The 20,095-nt window shown below is 34.8% G+C and overlaps 1 protein-coding gene and 1 long non-coding RNA gene across 8 annotated transcripts; one reads left to right on the top strand and one right to left on the bottom strand.

Moving 5' to 3' along the window:
* Window positions 1-2,178: 2,178 nt before the first annotated feature.
* Window positions 2,179-12,257, bottom strand: LOC117918945 (putative disease resistance RPP13-like protein 1). Of its 7 annotated transcripts, XM_034835939.1 has the most exons (11): window positions 10,673-12,252; window positions 7,570-7,642; window positions 7,345-7,444; window positions 7,093-7,208; window positions 5,615-5,808; window positions 5,060-5,331; window positions 4,425-4,528; window positions 2,838-2,908; window positions 2,586-2,688; window positions 2,291-2,405; window positions 2,179-2,209 (listed from the first exon to the last, which is right to left on the bottom strand). In XM_034835939.1, exons 1-3 carry the CDS (start codon window positions 12,114-12,116, stop codon window positions 7,441-7,443), a joined length of 1,521 nt encoding a protein of 506 aa, XP_034691830.1. In that variant the 5' UTR covers window positions 12,117-12,252; the 3' UTR covers window positions 2,179-2,209; window positions 2,291-2,405; window positions 2,586-2,688; window positions 2,838-2,908; window positions 4,425-4,528; window positions 5,060-5,331; window positions 5,615-5,808; window positions 7,093-7,208; window positions 7,345-7,440. The 7 variants fall into 7 exon arrangements, 5 of the variants coding, with proteins under 5 accessions (XP_034691830.1, XP_034691828.1, XP_034691827.1 ...); XR_004651975.1 differs by lacking the exons at window positions 7,093-7,208; window positions 7,345-7,444; window positions 7,570-7,642; window positions 10,673-12,252 and adding an exon at window positions 5,918-5,962 and having other exon boundaries at window positions 5,060-5,333; XR_004651976.1 differs by lacking the exons at window positions 7,093-7,208; window positions 7,345-7,444; window positions 7,570-7,642; window positions 10,673-12,252 and adding an exon at window positions 5,892-5,907 and having other exon boundaries at window positions 5,060-5,333.
* Window positions 12,258-16,905: 4,648 nt separating this feature from the next.
* Window positions 16,906-18,373, top strand: LOC117917451. The gene is made up of 2 exons (XR_004651696.1): window positions 16,906-17,119; window positions 18,228-18,373. It is a non-coding gene; the product is annotated as an uncharacterized LOC117917451 (long non-coding RNA).
* Window positions 18,374-20,095: the final 1,722 nt, after the last annotated feature.

The following is a 20,095-nucleotide window of genomic DNA, read 5'->3' as shown; positions in this document are numbered from 1 at the left end:
TTTCTTCTACTTTTTCTCTCTATTTTCTTTCACTCACATTTTCCCTCATATTTTTTAGGAACCAAATATAGCCTTAAAGTTCACTATTACTTGAAATGTAACCCTAGTCATAAATCTCAAATTTAAAAGTTTAAATAAATTAATCAAGATATATTTTATTAATAAACTAAAATGGTTTCCTATTTACTTAATTTACCATATCTAGAAAAAATAAAAATAAATAAAAGAAAATTGTAGGCCTTTGATAAATCAAGTTGTTAAGGATTGAATGATGGAAGTCTTTTCAACAATATGCCAACATGGCATGCACTTATATAATTAAATTAATCAATATTTCTTTGAATTCATTTTTAAGTATGATTAGTGATTTATCATAAAAAAAAATAAATAAATAAAAAATGAAAGAAGAAAGATGCAGATGTCATGAAGAGATTTTTTTAGCGAGAATATTCTTTGTGTGTTTGTCTAGCTTCTACATTTAACAATAGATAAACTAGAATCAAAAGTAATTACTACTATGATAGTTTAATTTTATATTTAAAAAATGTATTTTAAAATTTCTCTTTATTAAAGATAAAAATAATTACTTTTTTGGAAATTAAACTACAAAAATTTAGTTGATGTGACGAACAGTACCATCTAATTGTAATTCAAAGATGATGAATGAAAATATATATAATTTACCATTTAATGTCTATCTTTTATTGAATCAACTAAAAATGGAAATGATTAAAAGTTCATGTAAGCTTTGAAAAGGTCAAGTTTTACATACCGTTAAAATATAATCAGAGAGCTAACCTATTTCAAAATTATGATTATAAGGTGCAATCTTACACTTTTTTCACCCAAGAAGAACCTTCAATTAAATGCTCTTCTTGTATAGAACCACTTGTATTGAGAATAATCCACAAGGGAAGAGAATGGAAAAACTCTTAAGCCCACCAAGAATCAACTCCCGGTCTCATGGTTAGGATTGGAAACCATACTGTTAGGAATTTTAGGCTAATCCAATTTATGGTAATCACCCTAGAGGGGGGGTGAATAGGGTGATGGTCTCTTTTCGCAAATTTAAACAAGTGAATGCAAGAGACAATTATATGTAAGTATATAATAATCAATATATAGACAATTGCATATAAATTAAAGAGTAGGGAAGAGAGAATGCAAACACAAGAGTTTATAGTGGTTCGGCGCAACCCGGCCTACATCCACTCTCCTCTAGCTTCAATCCCGAGCTTGAGGTTCCACTAATCCAAGGCTTCCAAACCAAGCCTTCAAGCAATACAATTGGATTATGGTTCCAATTCACCCTCTTGGACTTTTGGCTCCAAGCACCCTTTACACTTCTCAAGAGATATCTCATTCTTGAACAACCCCTCAAGTGATACCCCATACTTGAGAAACTTCCTCTCAAAGATTTACAAATGAATAATTCTCAAATATCCTAACACAAGAACTTTAAACTCAAATGATACAAGAAAAACTATGATTGAATGGTGCACTAAAGATATGCAAGTTTTGAAATAATGGTGCACTCAAAAATACTCTTCCAAGGCTAAAATATAATTAAGAAAGATTTGGGAACGTTAAGCTCATAGAAACAATGAATATTGGAGCCTTTTTATAGAAGAAAAAAGCCAAACTAGCCGTTGGGGGTTCGATTGGTCGAGCTAGGGGTCGACCGGTTGACTAACCGTTAGCATTTAATGCTTGGCAAGTGATTGTTGGGTCTCAACCGGACCTCAACCGTACCTCGACTGGACCTCAACCGGTTGAGGTTCAACCTTGACCGAGAAGAGAAGGCCACTGGGAGAGAGAGAAACTTTTTGGCCTCCCTCAACCGGACAAGCACAACCGGTCGACCGGTTGAACCGGTTGAGCCATTTTTTGGCTCAACACCCAACCTTTTTCAACTTAAAACCTTTTAACACAAGTTTGAAAATCATTTAACACAAGGTTTTAGTTGAAAACATGAAATCATCCAATTCTTAAGATATTTAAAACAATATTACTCTTGGATGATTTTGGTGCATAAATAAAGAATGAAATGCATGAAAGTCCTAGTGCACCAACAACCTTACAAAGAGATCTTATGAAGCTTTGGTCTTGAAAAACTCTTCTCTTTGAGGTGGTCTTCTTCTTCATGATTTCTCCTTGACTTGATTTGTCTTTGTGATTGCCACTTTGGAAATTGTCTTACCTAATCACACTTGAAATATGATCATTAGTTCTAAACCTTGTTTTGTTATCATCAAAATCAAGATTAATCAAACCTTGGTTTCACACATACCAATATATTCACAAATGAACCACAAGACAAAGCAATTTCCATGTATTTGAATCTTGATGGATACCATCAGCAACCATTGATGCATGTATCAGTCAATTCTAGGAAATCCCATACCCTAAGATTCAACATGGAGACAACAAAACCGTAAGAGAGAGTATGAGGGGTTGAATTACCTAGTTCACACAATTCTAAAAAGACAAACGTGCAATTTAGATTGCATAGAAATTTTATATTGTCACAGGGAATAAATTGTCTAAAGCAAAACAACTAAATAATATGAATCATTTGTTCTTACCTCATTGTAGATTGAAAGTTCAAATTTGTGCCAAGAATGCAAGACCTTTTATGGCTCCCAAGAAGGATTCCCAGTTCCAAATAGTACTTTAAAAGATGAATCCCTATTTTAATTGCAAAAAATAAAAATAAATAAAAAAACTAATGAGTAATAATATGAATTCAACTTTTTCTTAAGACAAACATTGTCATAAGTGTCTATAAAAAAGAACAAAATCTATAATACAAGTGCTCACAAGAATATCAAACTTACAATTGTTCATGTAAAGGAAAACCCATGTATAGCAATGTGGTTTCTCAAAAGCGGAGTCAATTAGTAGTTACCTAGAAAACAACCAAAACATAATAACGATTACCAACCTTATCTATTAAAGCAAAAGCTTATTACAAGCTTTAACGATTTCACTAAGGGAGGATGAGGATCTCATTCTAAAAGTGAATGAACTTTTAACAAAGATACACTACATTAAAAATGACTCAACTACCATGTTAACTTTTTTACCATATGGTTAGGAAAATTTTAAGCATGACCACATTCTCAACCCTTAGTAAAGATTAAAAGGCTTTCGCATTTTGTTGGGGGTTTGAGCAGTGTGAGAGAACATGCATGGTGCCTGAGCCATTCTCTAGGAAATGCTTGAAGAACATTTAACAACTTATAAATTTTTTTTTTCTAAATATTATTATTAAAATTAAAACAAGAATGTAAGATAAACAGAAATTAAATCGCATACGATGCTTTTACCGGTAACCTTTCATCTTCTTTTCATTATGACCACATGAGAGAATGAAGCCCTAACACTAGATTCACTCCAAACATTGAGTGAGCAATATAAAACTTAAATTTCATTTCTATCGGTATAATAATGAAAAAAATTATCATAGTATCAATGTAAAAATCTTAAAAAAAAAATCAAAAGCATTTAATTTTGAATGTAAAACAAGAAAAAATTGTTAATGCAAAATTTATTTGTATATTCATATTCACTGTTGCACAAACAATTATCTTCCATGATTAAAAGCAAATTTATATAACCATTTACATTGCTAAATTGGAAAAAAGGTCATGATGCAATAGAAACAATTGAGGAATAAAAACAATTACAAATTAGAAAGGCTTGAACTTCTCATTGAGTTTAGTTTAAGGTAAAATGACTAACAGATAAATTAGAAAACTATAATTCTAGTCATATAGAATGATGCATATGAACCAAAAAAAATGAGAATTTAAGGAGGAAATGCCAATTAGTAAATGCTATGAAAACAAAAATGGCTATAGCATGCAGATTTTAAAAAAAATGCAATTATATGAAAAATTCAAGTCTAGAATTGCAATTACATGACACATATGAATTGATACCAGTGAAATAGAAATTGGAATCACATGCACAATTTTTTTAAAAAAAAAAAAATGGTGCATTTAGTACAACTCTTTTCGTTAAATAGAAATTTTCACCTGCTTATTAAATAGTGAAAATTATTTTCTACCAAAACCTACAATTCAATAGACTAATAAACACCTATATTCTGGAAGAGGATGATATGCATAATGTACAACAAACTTTATTTAGAGGTAATCCATAGAAGGGATGATAAACCAGTCCCCCTAAAAGGAAACAATGTTTGAGTATGATGACATTCTTAACTCTCCCAGAGGTGTGACACCATGATTAAAAAGGCTTTCACATTTGATTAGGGTGAGAGAACAAGCATGGTGCAACAAACATTCTCTATCAGGTGCTTGAAGAATGTATAAGGGTTATAAAGATGGATTCCAAAAAATTAATTATTATTAAAATCAAAATAGGAAATGTAAGATAAGCAAATGAAAATAGCATACCATGCTTTTGCCAGGTACTCGTTCATCTTCTTGTCAATATGACATGAAGAGCTAACACCATATTTACTTCAGACATGTGATCTCCAATATGAAACTGAATATTCCTTTTCGTTACAATAATAATGAAAAAGAATTTACCATGTTAGCAATGTAAAAGCCTGAAGAATAAATCAAAAGCATTTCATTTTGAATTTTAACCAAAAAAATTTGTTAATGCAAAATATATATTTGTATATCATCATTGTTGCACAAACAACAGGGCATTAGATGGTAGCTATCTTCCATATGTAAAAGTGAATTTATGTAACTATTTGAATTGCTAATATTTTTTTAAAAAAAAAAAAAGAGGTGTGAGATTTACAAGGTTTTAGTTTAAGGTTGAACAATTAATTGATGAATTAAAAAACCAAAATTCCAATCATTTAGAGTCATGCATGTGAGTAATAGAAAGACTTGAATTAAAAAATAACAATTAGTAACCACTGCAAAAACAAAATTTGCATTCATATGCATATCTAATTAAAAAAATAGTCTATAAAAAAAATGGAGCTGGAATTGCAATTACATGAAACATAGAAGCTGAGATATTGGCCAGATAAACAAGAGAAAAAAGCGACAGTTGTGAATTGGGGTACCTTATTGAAATTTGTACTGTTGTACAATGCCATCTATCTCCACATATGGGGGAACTGAGCAATTCCAGGATATTTTTTTCCTTTGTTTTTCCTGCACCTCAGTTTTGGCATAGGCCATCTCTTGATTTCCAGTGTTGCAAGTATTTGTAGCAGCCCTTCATCTGCTTCCCATCAAACAAATTCTTAGGGATCCAAACTCATACAAGTCATAGCTGTTGCCATGCATCATTTCACGGTGTTTTCAGAGTCTCACAGTAGCTGAGCACAAGCCCCTCTGTAGCAAGTATTGGAAGATTAATTATCACAAGTCATAAAAGATAGCGATTTCTTCAATAAGTAATAATGGTTAAGATTAAAAGAGGAACATAAACAAAGGAAAAAAAAGCGTGCCATGCTCTTTCTATGTAACCTTTGAGCTTCTTTCAGAAATAATAAAATCAAGAGAAACAAGTGGACCTAATGTACAGAACAACAAGAAAAAACTGGAACATTTTGGAGAAGAAAATAATTAGTAAGTAGAATCTTTGATGGAAGATTACAGAGAATTAAGGGTACCTGGTTGAACTTGTTATTGTTTTACAACATCATCAATTTCCATACTGAGGATGTGAGCAATCTTGGGTGAATCATTTCCTTCGTCCTTGAGGCACCTCTTTTTTAGAATAGGATATCTCCCCATTACAAGGGATGCATGCAAGTCTTGGTGGCAGCCCTTCCTTTGGCACAAAGGACCGGAGCTTAGGAAAATGCTAATCCAGAAATAAATTATATAAGGAGTAGAACATCATAAATCACACAAACAAGCACATAAATTTTCTTTTGTGAATATTACCCTCTTCATGGGAAAAAACTGTATACCTGTGACCCCTATGCTTGCCAAGATCAAGCCAATTAAATATAATCAGGAATCTGCTGTATGAACCCTCTTCCATGTCTTAAACCAAAAGAGAAACACTGATGCAACATTAATTAAAGATTGCATTAACAGGGAATGCAAAGAGAAGCAAACATTAAGGGTATTTATATGGATTCTTCAAATTAATATATATAACTATTTGCCATGTATATAGACAAAGAACATGCAGGTGCAGCCAAACGCATGACAGAGAATGGAAAAGAGGTAGAAAGGGACTAAAAAGCCTTTAAAGTCAAAAGGAATGCACATGTCCTGTATTCAAAAACTTTTGGCTTATGGTGGTCTGTGGCCTTGCAAGCTAATGTCTTATTATTGTAAACAGGAGGTTGTGTTTCTTATAGTTGGAAAAGACCTAAGGAGAACACTTCTATTATTGTGGCTGAGTGCATGGCATAGAGATGATATCCAGATGGCAATTTTCAAAAAGGAATTGCAATTAAATCCAAAGTTGTTCTAGATGCTTCATTAAGACAGGAAATTATTCTGGGTGTCACATCAGGTAGCATGTTGGCAAAGTAAAAATTCATACTCCTTAGAGTATATAGTTTAAGAGGATCCAAGGGTTGTTATTTCAGTTTCTTTAACTCTTCCCTCTTTTTAAACTCCTAGTTTAGAAAGGATCCACTCTTCCCTCTCAAGGTTTGGTAATCTCCTTCCTTTAGAGAAGTTATTTCAACCCTCACGAAATCAGTCTTCAATAAATACATCTGATTATTTTTTTAATTCTGCAATCTTAATATTCATCACAAACATTCATACAGCTATTTAGATACACCAATTTCTTACCAGTACTCTTTGAGAGTTATTCTTGAGAGAATTATGATGTTCAATATAAAGAGACAAAAATAAAAAGCAAAAAATGAGAAGAAAAGAAAAGGTGGTAAGCGGGGGGGCATCATTGGATCTCATTTCCAACTCTCAGACCAAACCATAGAGTGAGGGAGGTCTTGATTGTTGATTGAACCAACAATTGCCCTCTCTTCAACTCTAAACTGATTATGAAAGAAGATGACATTTTATCCCTATAAGATTGGGCAAAATGTTACATGATCATGAGAGACTCCAAATACAAACTGATTATGAGTCATCAGGGCCTGGTTAAGTTACAGAAACTAACCAGAGATATTAGCAAACTCTCTTCTTCATCACTTGTAACATGAGTCATCAGGGCCAAGATTTTTACCAAGCCGTAAGCTTCACCTACTGGAGCATCTCATGGGCAGAGCATGCCCACTGTTGCAAACACAATGATACAAAAAGAATCATGTAACACTAAGTTATAAGAATTTTGGTGCAGAGACTTAAGCAATCCATATAAAAATATTCAAGATGTGAAAGCTACAAAGACAGTAATGAAATATCATGTTACCTGGATAGGGTTGCAATGGTCTTAGTCCACTTACTTTCTTGGACTTCTCGGATTTGGGGGGGTTTTGTCATGTGCCCTGATTAGGGGATTTTACCTTCAGCTTATATTATGTTGACATAAATTTGAGAGAACACATAAGAAATCAACACAAAATAAAACAGTGCTAAAGACAATTTGATGAAATGCAATGGTCAGTTCAAAATTTTGAGAAAGTTATACCTCTACCTTTTTTGCAATACATATTTCCAAGCAGATGGCAGAATCCCAAGAAAACTTGGTATTAAACAAGGGAGCATTCCTGTGTAATCAAAGTACAAAAGAAAATCAAATAAAGGGGCTTCATTAACTTAATAAATGCAAATTTTGGATTAGAAGAAAGGCTAGAAACAAAAAAATATCGTAAATACCTTCTATTAATCAATGTTGATTGAAAAAGTATACTGGCTTTAAGCAAAATGACGCATCAGATATAAGGCCTCTTGCATTATAGAAAGGATGCATACTTTAATAGGTGTATCAGACATCTATCTCTATGTGGAAGTTGTGGGTTAGTTCTACAACTTCATAGCTTATTGTTGAGGAGAGCAACCCCTGATTACAGAACAAAAAGAGAAGAGTGGAATTTCTTAGAGAAAGTAGTAATGAGTAAGTAGAATGTTTGATGGAAGATTAGAGGGAAATTGGGGGTACCTGATTGAAGTTTTTATTGTTGTACAATGTCATCTATTTCCACGTAAGGGATGTGGGCAATCTTAGGCCAATCTTTTCCCTTGTCCTTGAGGCACCTCTGTTTCAGAATAGGACATCCTCGGATTACCAGTCTTTCAAGTGTTGACGGCAGCCCTTTCTTTGGCACGAAGGACCGGAGCTTAGGGCAGTTTGTGAATTGAAGGACTTTAAGAGAAACGAGGGTTTGGAGACCAATGGAGGCTATGGACTTCAAGTTGTTGAAATCACGTATGTAAAGTTTGTTGAGAGATACGGGAAGAAGCTGAGACCAATCATCCGTAAAAGAAATCACATCTGGAAATGGGCCCTTGATACCGATAATTTCAAGAGACGTGAGTGTGTGGAGGCTCCGGGCAAATAGAGGCCTCCTCACATTGTTTTTGCCATTTGCAATGCGCAATATTTTGAGGTTCGGGGTAGAAAACACTTCCAAAGAGGAGGACATCACGTCTGGACAGTTACATAGAGTCAGGTTCCGAAGAGAGGTGAGATTTTGCAACATCTTCCCTGGAATTGACTCTAGTTGATTGCAATCCCAAATGGAAAGTGTCTCGAGCGTGGAGGGAAAGTCGCCCCTTGGAATGAACTTGAGAGAGGAACATCCCCATACGTTCAGGCATTCAAGGCAACAAGTGTGGTGCATAATTCCATCAGGTAGAGACTCTAGTTTCTCACAATCTTGAATTATCAACGTCTTCAGGGTGGTGGGCAGCTCACCTCTTGGGAAGCCAATAAGAGATGAGCAATATGCGATTTGAAAGTAGTCAAGGGCACGACTATTGATCATCATTCCATCTGGTAGTGTCTCCAGACCCTCACAATTTTCCACCCAAAGATTTCTTAGCATGGGCGGCAAACCTGTCTCTGGGAATGACACCAGTTTAGGGCAATTCCCAATTTGCAAATCTGTAAGAGATGTGAGGGTGTGCAATGCATTTGGCAGCTTCTCTAAGTTGGAACATCCTTCCACTTCTAAGTATTGAAGATTACAAGGCAGTCCCTGCTCTTCCAAGGACACTACCCCATCACAACTAATGATCCATAATTGTTGCAAACTGCTAAGGCTTTCCAATCCCTCAAACATGCCAACTCATCACATTGAATTATTCCCTGATCTTGAAGGGTTGTTAAGGGTTGTACAAGCCCTTCCCATAAACAACTCGGCTTTGAAATTTCCTCAATGTATAATTTGGTGAGTGAGGGCACATCAACAACCCTACTTTTTAACATTCCCTCGTTACATCTATTTACTATCAAGTGAGTAAGAAATGGAAATCGTGGAATTGAAATTGTCAATTCTTGGCATTCTATGACCCTAAGTTCCACAAGGCAAGCTAAGCAATCAGGCAAGTTGCTGAGTTTTGGACATTTATTTATTAGAAGCAGACGGAGGCAAGGAAACAATGCTTTAGTTTCCCCACCCAATTTGGGAATTAACCAATCTGTCCACTCTGGCATATCCTCAAATGCCAGGTACTCCAAACACCGAAAAGGATTCACAATCTCCCCATAAAACTCATTACCAATGCTTCTAATTTCATTCATGCCTTTAATCTCCAAGCTTTTGAGGGAAGACAGTCTTCCAAGTGCTGGCAACGATGTGCATTTTTTACAACCTGTAAGTCTCAAAATCACCATTTTTGAGAATGACGAATCTCCTATCCACCGTGGGAATATTGTTCCGCCATAAAATGCAATAGCGAGTTTTTTCAAACTTTCATGAGGTTCCAACAACTTAAGAACCTCTTTTTCATCACTTTCATTCCTTGAATTACCAAAATCCTTGCTCCACACCATTATTATCTCTTCAATACTGGGTCTCTCCTTTAAATTAACATGTCTCACATCTCTTGTATCAACAATACTGGGTCTCTCCTTTATGTTACAATGGCAAGCTCCCCTCGAAGATTCAATAAATTCTTCAATTCTATTATTTGTGACCCACTACCTTCGCTCAGAATAAACTTAGTCAACGTTTGCAAATTTATCAACTTGCTAATTTGTGGAGGCATCTCTTTCAACAAAGTTGAACCACTAATATCAAGGTGTCGAAGATTGATTAAATTCACAATGTCAGTAGGTAACTTCACGAGTTTTCTACAATCGCATAATATCAATGATTGTAAATTGTAAAGACTACTTATTGTTTCAGGCAACCTTTTGAGTGCAGTGTGAGATAAATTAAGGTATCGTAAATGTTTTAAATCACCAATTGAATCCGGTAACTCATTGATCTCATAACAACTCAAAGAGAGCACCCTTAAGTGTCTCAACTTTGGCAACAAGTAATGAAACACCTTAGCACTCAAGTAGCATTGCTTCTCATTATCTATGTTGATTGGTAGAGCAAAAAATGTTCGTAATTGCTCCATTTGCTCACAAACTTCAAATTTTTTAAACACATCGTACTCGCTACACATGAACGACAAATGACGAGTGCTTTTAGAAATTTTATCTACATTCTCTAAAGTGAAGCATATTTCTGCGGCAACATCTTGAGCTAGATCATTGATCAAGTCATGCATCACAAATCGTAATTGACGATTATTTGATGGTTGGAAGAAACATCTGGATAACAATTCATTAAAATAATCAGTACCTGAATCTTCTATTTGCCGATTATCTCCTTTTGCTTGATGAATTAAACCTTCGGCCATCCATAGTAAAATTAACTGCTTCTCCTCAAATTCATAATCCTTAGGAAACAATGCACAATAAGCAAAACATCTCTTTAAATGTGGAGACAGATGTTGATAGCTTAATCTTAATATGGGGACAATACCGCATTCACTGGTATTCCAAATGTTGCTATCCAATACACGTTTCCATGCTTCAACTTGTAATTTGGAGCGTAAAAGTCCACCGACCATCTTTGCTGCTAAGGGTAAGCCACTGCATTTTTGTACTATCTTTTCACCAATGGATTTCAGATTCGGATGTTCATCAACATTTTTACTTTCAAAGGCATGCTCCACAAACACCGACCAACAATCATCATGAGATAAAGGCCTGAGAAAATGGTGATAATTGTCTGCTCTCATCAGTGATGCAACATTTGTATCTCGTGTTGTTACAACGATTTTACTTCCTCCTTTCCCAGACTTGAATGGGGCACGCAGCTGATTCCATTGCTCGTAGCTTTTAATGTTCCACACATCGTCTAAAACTAGCAAAAACCTTTTTCCAGCCGCCAGACTCTTGCTTAGCTTGAGTTGCACTTGATTAAAGTCATCCCCATCACGAATTTCAGCCGGAGAGACGGCATTGAGAATCTTCTTTGTTAAATTCTCAACATCGCTCTCATCCGATACACACACCCACGCCCTTGGCTCAAAATGCTCCACTATCTCATCATCCTTGTATATGAACTGGGCGAGTGTAGTTTTCCCCATCCCACCTAAGCCAACAATGGGAATGACCCCAAAGTTGCTTTCACCTGCTTCATCCTTCAACAGCATCTCAATAATAACCTTTTTATCTTCATCCCTGCCGTGAACAGGTTCATTAATCAAGGACGTACTGGTCCGTCGTTTCCAAGTAGAAGCCGCTGCTCCAGATGCGAACTTTCCCAAACCTTTCAAACCCAGCTCAGCCTTCCGCCTTGAAATATCGCCTAACCGCCCAGTGATTTCCTTGATCTTGGAGCCCATCTCCATATTAAACTTTACTTCACTAACAGGATTGAAACCAGCAAAGCAAGTCGGGATGAGGCTCCTTACCTTACTTGTGGTGGCCACCTGATGAGGACGATCTGCCATCAACCTGCGTCGCAACTCCTCGGTGGCGAACTCATCCAGCACATCCTCCATGTCGTAGGCCAAGTCTCGGAGATCATCTACCCACTTTTTCACGGGCGGCTTTGTTATCTGCTCCTCCTCGGCTTCGTCCAGGACTTCATTAATCATCAGCAGTTCCGTCTTCCACCCTTCCAGTTCAGCAATGACCTCCTCCTGGCGTGCAAACTTGAGCAAGTCAGGAGAAGCCAGCTTACCGAACAGAACTTGAACGGCAGCAGCAAGAACAGATTCTCCAACGACCTCCATTGCTGTTTGATTCTTTCCAGAAATCCAAGGACAGGGCGGTAGAGAGACAGATCGAAGAAACAAGTGAAGTTGAAAATTTGCTCTCCGCTGTGAAGACTTAGAGCAACAGATGTAGATTCCTTCCTGGGTCAATCAGCTTTGGTGTTGGTGGGCCGTGGAAGAGGTGCACATGGCCAGCTGCGACCTCAGTACATCAAATTTTCTTTTCCATGAAATACATTTATTTTTTGGTAATTTTTTTTTTTAAATCTAATACGAATTTAAATAGGAAAGTTGCAAGCATTTGAAAAATGTGAATGGCTCGTTGAAACAACATTGTTTGATATAAAAAGATTAACTATGGTTTATTTTATACAATGACTAAGACTAATATTTAAAAGAAGTAATCATTTTGAAATAATATGTATAATTTTAATCTCTATAATTATTAAAATAATGAAAAATAGTCACATCTTTTTTTAATTATAATAAAAAATTCAAAACAAAAAATTATTTTAAAAAGAAAAATTGTCTACAAGTATATAAAAGATATAATAAAAGAGACAAAATTCAAAATAATAACAAAAAATAAAAATAAATTTATTTGTAGAATTTTGATTAGATTTAATTCAAATTGAGTTCTAGTTGGAAAAACCTAATCGACACCTTCATGTTAATGTTTAATTGGATTTATATAATAATAAAGTTTTATAAAATATTTCATGAAAATATTTAAAAATTATAAAAAATTTAATATGATGAATGAGAATCAATGAAGGAAATAATTTTAGGGTACCATATTAGGAATTTTGTGATAATAAGTTATTGTTTTTGAACTGAAAAAAAATAAAAACTCGATCATATATTTTCAAATGTTTTTGTTTGCATATGATTGGTCTACATTTTTTAATTATTTCAAAAAATCGAAGGATGGGCCAGTAGAGAAAACAAGGAAATGAAGTTGAAGATTTGCGCATGCCAATGGTGGCTGTTCGGCGTGGTGGGCAACACGTGGGAGCACATGGGTTGTTCCCACGCAATTATTGAAGAGAGAGGAAATGAAAAGCACTCGTCAATCGTTAGAAAATATAAAATAGAAAATTCTAACGCCACTCAAAAGGGTAGATCAATTGGGTATGGTATAATATAATAATTTATTATTTTTTAAGTAAAAAAAATAACATTCATCCAATTATTTCAAATATTTTTACCTCTGAACATGACCGGTCTACGTTTTTTTTTGGGAAAACTGTGTTTTGGCCCGCCCATTTGGGCCTAATAGCTTTTTCATAACCCAACTTTTCATAACCCAAAATATGTCCACGGTTCCCAAAAAAAATATAATTTTCATGCACTATCCACTGTTTATAATTTAATTTCCAAAATTACCCCTCCAGCCTTCCATGTCAGCAGCCATCTCCTTATCCGTGTCAGCACGGGAAGTTGTGTTTTTAATAATTGAACACAAAAATATTAAGCTTTAGAGTTAGCATTTGCAAAACCCACGACCCGACTCAAAAATTTGGGGAAACGCTCTGACTTCCTCGCTTTTTGCCCTATTCTCTCCTTTTGCCTGCATTTTCATGGGTGGTTTCTGGAATCGGCGGTGGAGCTTCGTCTTCCTTTTGGAGTAATCGCAGGTGAGTTTCCATTTAACAATTTGTTTGGCTGTTGAGAAAAAATTTGGGGTAAATGTTGTTTTGCATTGTTCACGAGCTGTCCAAGCTTTTTGATTTTTTTTTTTTTTTAAAAAACATAAGATGCTATTTCGTAATCTGATTACGATTTGCAAGCAAATGTGGTATTTTTCTGGCTGGCTCAAAAATCGTGGGTTTAGGGTTTTTGAAATTTAATTCCAATGGCACAATAAGATGCTATTTGGTAATCTGACCACGATTTCCAGGCAAATGTGGTATTTTTGAGCCTGGTTCAAAAATCGTGGGTTAGGGTTTGTGAAATTTAATTCCAATGGCACAATAAGATGCTATTTGGTAATCTGATCACGATTTGCAGGCAAATGTGGTATTTTTCAGCCTGGCTCAAAAATCGTGGGTTTAGGGTTTGTGAAATTTAATTCAAATGGCACAAAAGCAAAGAGACCCCTAGATCCAGAAAACAGAGGGGGGGAAAAAAACACAACTTTCCCTATATATTAGATGAGTGTCTCCCAACTCCGATCCCACTCTAAGAGAGAACTTATCGCCAAACAGGTCCCTTTTCTGTTATTTTCCTTTATTTTCTGGTTATTTTCGACTGTCTGTGACCTTTTAACTTTCTCTTTTTAGTGTAAGTTTTGTAGAATGTGAAACTTATTTCTGATTCTGGTGTTTTGCACCTTGTATTATAACATTTCGATTGATAAGATTATGCGAGTATTTGTGTGACTTTTTCAATGTTTTTATGGTACTCGGATTGCATAGTTAAGTTTCAATTAGGTTTTAAATTTTCTATTTCAGAATGGACATTTGAATTTCTGATAGAGCTCTTAAATTGGCCTGAAATACCTCTTTTACCTAGAGCTTTACTAGATTCCAATGTTTTTCATGGTGTATTTTATATGGAGGTGAAAATGGATTTCCATTCTCTGAATTTTATTTTTTCCAATTTTTTCTAATAATTTGTTGGAGTAGTTTGCCTTTATTGTGATTATTGTAGAGAGCATGCGTATTATTTTTTAATTTTTTATTTTTCTCCATGATTTCCTTTTATGCTATGCTGGAAAATTTTGCATGATGATGCTGAGAAAAGAATGCTTGATTATTTTTTTGTTCTAATTTTTCCTACGTCCAAGTTGCATTGGACTTAAGTGAAGATGAAAAACAACATCTTCAGAATTTGGAAGATGAAGAAGGCAGGTATTAATAGATGTTATCTTCACTTTTGGCTTATTCTGTAATTTACTATAAGTATTTGTGAAATTCTTCTTTCACTGTTAGAAGTACCTTGAGCCGTCTATTAATGGTTGTGTTAGAAAGGGTGTCATAAACTTACCTTATGTTTGGTTCTTGGAAAGTAATAAGAAAAGGAAAGGAAAAAATGCTAGTGAAAATGGTTTTCTCATGTTTGGGTACCATGCGAAAGATGAAGAAAAAAAAAACCAAAGAAAAGGGTTGGGGTGGTGGTGGTGTCCATTTTCCTTAACAAAAAATGAGGAAAGTTAGTGGAAATTACATTCTTTAGAAATTTAATTTTCTTTCCTTCAACTTTTCAATGGACAATCAAATAAAAGAAAACTTTTATAATTTTTTCTTATATTTCTCTGCTCTATTTTTTTTTCCTTAAAACTTTCCAAAAACAAAACATAGGCTTAGCTTATATGGTTAGAAGTCGAATATAGCTGTAACAGTTATGATATTGAGAAGCTACAGATTGCTGATCTAGTGTGGTGGTTCCAAACATTTATTCATGTTATGGATTTGTTAAAGTTTGTGTTCAAAAATATTTCATGCTTCATAGGTGTTCTATCCTGTTTTTATTTCTCGAATCTAGCCACCTTTCATAAATTTCATTTTCATGTTAGTGAAACATATTTCTTGTGCTTGTATATCTATTATTCCATCCATTGTTAGACAAAAGTATATGGCATCCAGTATTTTGGTACTGTATTAATGGAATACTATAATTAAAATACCAACACTAACTTGTTTAAGTATTTAACTCTTCTATCATGCTTCGATATTTTTTTCTCCCGTTTAATGTCATTGCCTTTATTAGTTCTGGTCTCCTGTATCCCCTTGACATTTATGCTATTTTGGGATAAATTGAATGGTGGAAACTGGTATAGGACTTGTTAGAATGTACCAAGATATTTGTGGATACCTGAGCTCTCAAAACTTTCCTGAGGTTAGAAGGGAGTAAGATTTTAGAATCTTTCGAGTTTAAGCTTGATTCCTAAGGGCCTAAAGGCTAATGAAAGAGAGGAACTTTGTTAATGGAATTTAAATTACTCAATCTTATCCCTGGAGGTGTCTTCCAAAAAGTCTCATGAGCAACAAACTGTGGCTGCTCAAGATGTAGACAGGTGGGCTTATCAAGCAACATGTCTCCTCTTCAATGTTCTTAATCGCTTAAGTCATGTGAACTAATGACCCCAATATTTGTATATGCAGTTTCACTATATTGTGTCAACAATTCTTAAATTCTCCAAAAAAATAAAAATAAATTCAAATATCCATCTTTGGGTAATTTTGCATTATTAATAATAGGTCACTGACCCTTTTCCTAATGGGTAATGAGGTCTCTAAGTAAAAACTGGGGACTTTACACAGGCTACCCTGTTGTTTACAACATAGCCCCCCACCTCTCCCCCTCCCCCTCCACTCTTTTTTTTTTCCTTTCTTTTTCTTATGATACAATATAGGGAAAACTGTGTTTTGGCCCGCCCATTTGAGCCTAATAGCTTTTTCATAACCCAACTTTCCATAACCCAAAATATGTCTACTGTTGCCCAAAAAATTATCCTTTTCATGCACTATGTACTGTTTTATAATTTCATTTCCAAAATTACCCCTCCACATCCATGTCAGCAGCCATCTCCCTCTCCATGTCACGGGTTGTGCTTTTAATAAATAAACACAAAAATCTTAAACAAGTTAGCAAAACCCACGCAACACCCGACTCTGAAATTTGGGGAAACCAGGTTAGGGCAAAAGGAGAGAAAGTCACAGAGAGTCCTTAGCTTCTTTCTCTTCTCTCTCTTTTCTCTCTGTTGTGTGAATTTCTCAGTGAAAAATCGAAAGCTTGTAAGCTGTAATCGATTCTCGCGTGTCTCCGTACTACTGATCCGCAAATTTCTTCGGATAAAGCCCAAGCAACACTCGACTCTGAAATTTGGGGAACCCAGGTTAGGGCAAAAGGAGAGAAAGTCACAGAGAGTCCTTAGCTTCGCTCTCTTCTCTCTCTTTTCTCTCTGTTGTGTGAATTTCTCAATGAAAAATCGAAAGCTTGTAAGCTGTAGTCGATTCACGCGTGTCGCCGTACTACTGATCCGCAAATTTCTTCAGATAAAGCGATTTCATCTCCAGGTTCTCGCCTTCATTTAGAGATTTCCACTCTGTTATGAGCTCTCTTACACTATTCAAGTTAGATTCGCTTTCTAGTCCTTCTTTTAGCTTCTGTTTGGTTGCTCAGAAAACTGAGGTAAATGAGGAAAATATGAGGCGAAACTTATATGATTATTTTTTTTTTGTATTGTTGTTGGTTTCTTTGCAATGAAAGAGAGCAAATGTTTAGGCGCAGGTGTAAATCTCGAGCTTTGTTCTTTATTCCCCTTTTTTTTCTTCCGACGACCACACGAACGAACGATAAATATGTACATTTTTGTGTATTCTTTACTTGGTCTTTCCTGATTACTATTTTTGTTTGGTAATTTTTTTCATTGATTTCATGCATCTGGAACTATTCAGTGCACGTAATTTAGGTTTCTGGCCTAATTTTTGGGATTTAGGTTCTCTTGAGATTGACAATTAATTAGTGGTTTTATTTTTAATTGCAATTTAGCACCCGAGGAAAGCTGAATTTCTGAACTTCTGTTGTGTGATTAGATGCTTAGTTTGTGACATGACTGATTTTCTCGAATACCTATGTAATTTCTGCTCTGTGGGATGGTTGATTTTGTTTGACCTTGATTGAATTTTTAAACTCTTTTTTCGCTCTTGGATTTGGTTCTTGAGGTAAGATAAAGTTGGTGGTATGTTTTTATTTTATTTGTTTTTGTGTTCTTTTAATAAAAGCTTGTTGTTTTTATGTTGGGTGTTTGTTTATTAATGTTTTTTTGGCACTTTGTGTGGATTGATTGATTGTAATCCTAATTTTCTGTGCTTCTTCTTTTTATTTTTGTTTTTTTTTTCTGGGTTTTTTGGTTTAATTCATTCAAGGGTTTTGTTTAAAGGTGGTAAGGAGCAGATTATATAAGCCTATAAGCATGTATTCAAAGCTGGTTGGATTGAGGAAAGCTGAACTTCTGAACTTCTGCTGTGTGATTAGATGCTTAGTTTGTGACATGACTGATTTTCTCGAATATCTATGTAACTTCTGCTTTGTGGGATGGTTGATTTTGTTTGACCTTGATTGAATTTTTAAACTCTTTTTAGTTAAATGTTAATGGAAACTGATGCAAACCCTAATGAGTAGGTGTGGCAATATGAGCTCTTGGGAATTAGGACATGTTTGGGAGACAAAGTTGGAGAATTCAAGAACAGATGCCAGAGGCAGTATAAGCTATTTGAACCAAAACCCACCTCTCCTGCCACCTAGAGAGCTGTTTTTTATTTTTTATTTTTAAATTAAGTTTATAATTTGTTTTTCCTTTTTTTAATGCATAGAGCTTCACATCAAACAGCAAATAAGGTTTTCTTACTTTGTGCCAAATGGAGGGTCCTTAGCCTCTCTCTCTTCTCTCTCTTTTCTCTCTGTTGTGTGAATTTCTCAGTGAAAAATCGAAAGCTTGGGTTCTTATCCATCTTAATTTTTATTAAATGAAAACCATGGGTTGGGTTCAATCACTGCTACCATTGGACTATGATACTCTTTGATAAGATATATTTATTTTAAATTTGTTAAGGTTCATCATTACAAAAATACAATTTTAATTATTTAATTTGAAATTATATGCTGTAATTTTATTCAGATTTGTTTATATTAGCTACGAGATTATTTCATGCTGGTTCTTGCTTCTCAAAAGTTGTCTTAAATGCTTATTATGTTGCCACTTGTCATAACCCTTGATACTTGGTTCAAGTAGCAAAGTGTTGGGGTGGGATGCTGGTAGGTTTCCAATTTCATTTTCAGGGGAGGAAAAAATTGTTACCTATATAAAATGTTTATTTTGTTTCTTTAACACCTATTGAATATCTGCATACTACTGATATTGAATCTGTTTCTTCATTTCATTTAGCTTGTCCCCAATAATAAACTCAGTCGAGCATAACATAGAAAGCCAGTTGAAGGCAAGGCACTCATAGATTACTTGGGAATTGTTGTTGAGGTATTCGCTTTTTCCTATGTTGCTTCTTATTTGTTCTGTGTATGTGTGTCTCTGTCTCTGTCTTTCTCTTTCTTGGTAGAACATCAAGTGCATCTAGGGGAAAACAATAATTATTGTGATGTTTCTGAAATCATCTTTTTTTTATTATATTATCATCTGTTATGTACATGCTATGTTCTCTAAGACACTAACTTCACTTTTCGAGAACATGTAAGCATCACTCTGTTTGTGGCATTGTTGTTAAGAATATATTTATGTTGGATATTTTTTTTACTAATTGGCATACGATAACAATTATGATTTTGTTTCTACTCCACACTCTTTCCATGTTTTATTAGGGACATCATGTATTTGTAGCAACTGGATGTTCACACATATCAACAGACGAATACCTATATTACATTGAGACTGACATAAGAGACAATGGCTATGATAATTTTCGTAGTATCCTTACTCCATAATACTTACAATCATATGTTTCCCATCGAAAGATAATTGTGTTTTGATGTGCCCATCCCAACACAACAATATGAACCTACTTCTCCTTTTCCAATTAGCAGGACAACGAACTTGGTATCGTTTATTTAGATTAATTGACATCGAGAAAAAATCAACCTAAATTCTTGGTTGATTGCTACCATAAACTGATTCCTAGTTTGTATAAAAAATAACCCAGATTTTAGCAGTTTTCCCGGCATAACAATCTGTCCACATTTACACCATTATTTGAGTATTTATGACATATCCCACATTGACTAACGCTTGATTTTTAACACCACTCAGCGAATTTGGTTGAGTTGTTGGAAAGCTTAGTGATAATTAACATACATTTTCCACCCTAGGCAAGTCTACCATGAAATCTACAGCAAGGTTACACCCATCAAAAATAGTGGAAATCAATCCTATTCCATATTCCATGCACCTTGACCCTTAGATGGAATTGGGAGATTTTCTGCCTTTTTGTGTCTAAGGTGTGTTGAACAGAGTTGTCTATTTTTATGATGAATGAGATTTG

The sequence above is a fragment of the Vitis riparia genome, chromosome 7 (genome assembly GCF_004353265.1).
Source record: "Vitis riparia cultivar Riparia Gloire de Montpellier isolate 1030 chromosome 7, EGFV_Vit.rip_1.0, whole genome shotgun sequence".
NCBI classification, from domain to species: domain Eukaryota; kingdom Viridiplantae; phylum Streptophyta; class Magnoliopsida; order Vitales; family Vitaceae; genus Vitis; species Vitis riparia.
The sequence above is the reverse complement of the archived record's forward strand: the minus strand, read 5'-3'. Positions and strand labels throughout refer to the sequence as shown.

Excerpts from the sequence above, each read along its gene's own strand:
- LOC117918945 (XM_034835935.1), bottom strand. The coding sequence starts at position 12,116 with ATGGAGGTCGTTGGAGAATCTGTTCTTGCTGCTGCCGTTCAAGTTCTG.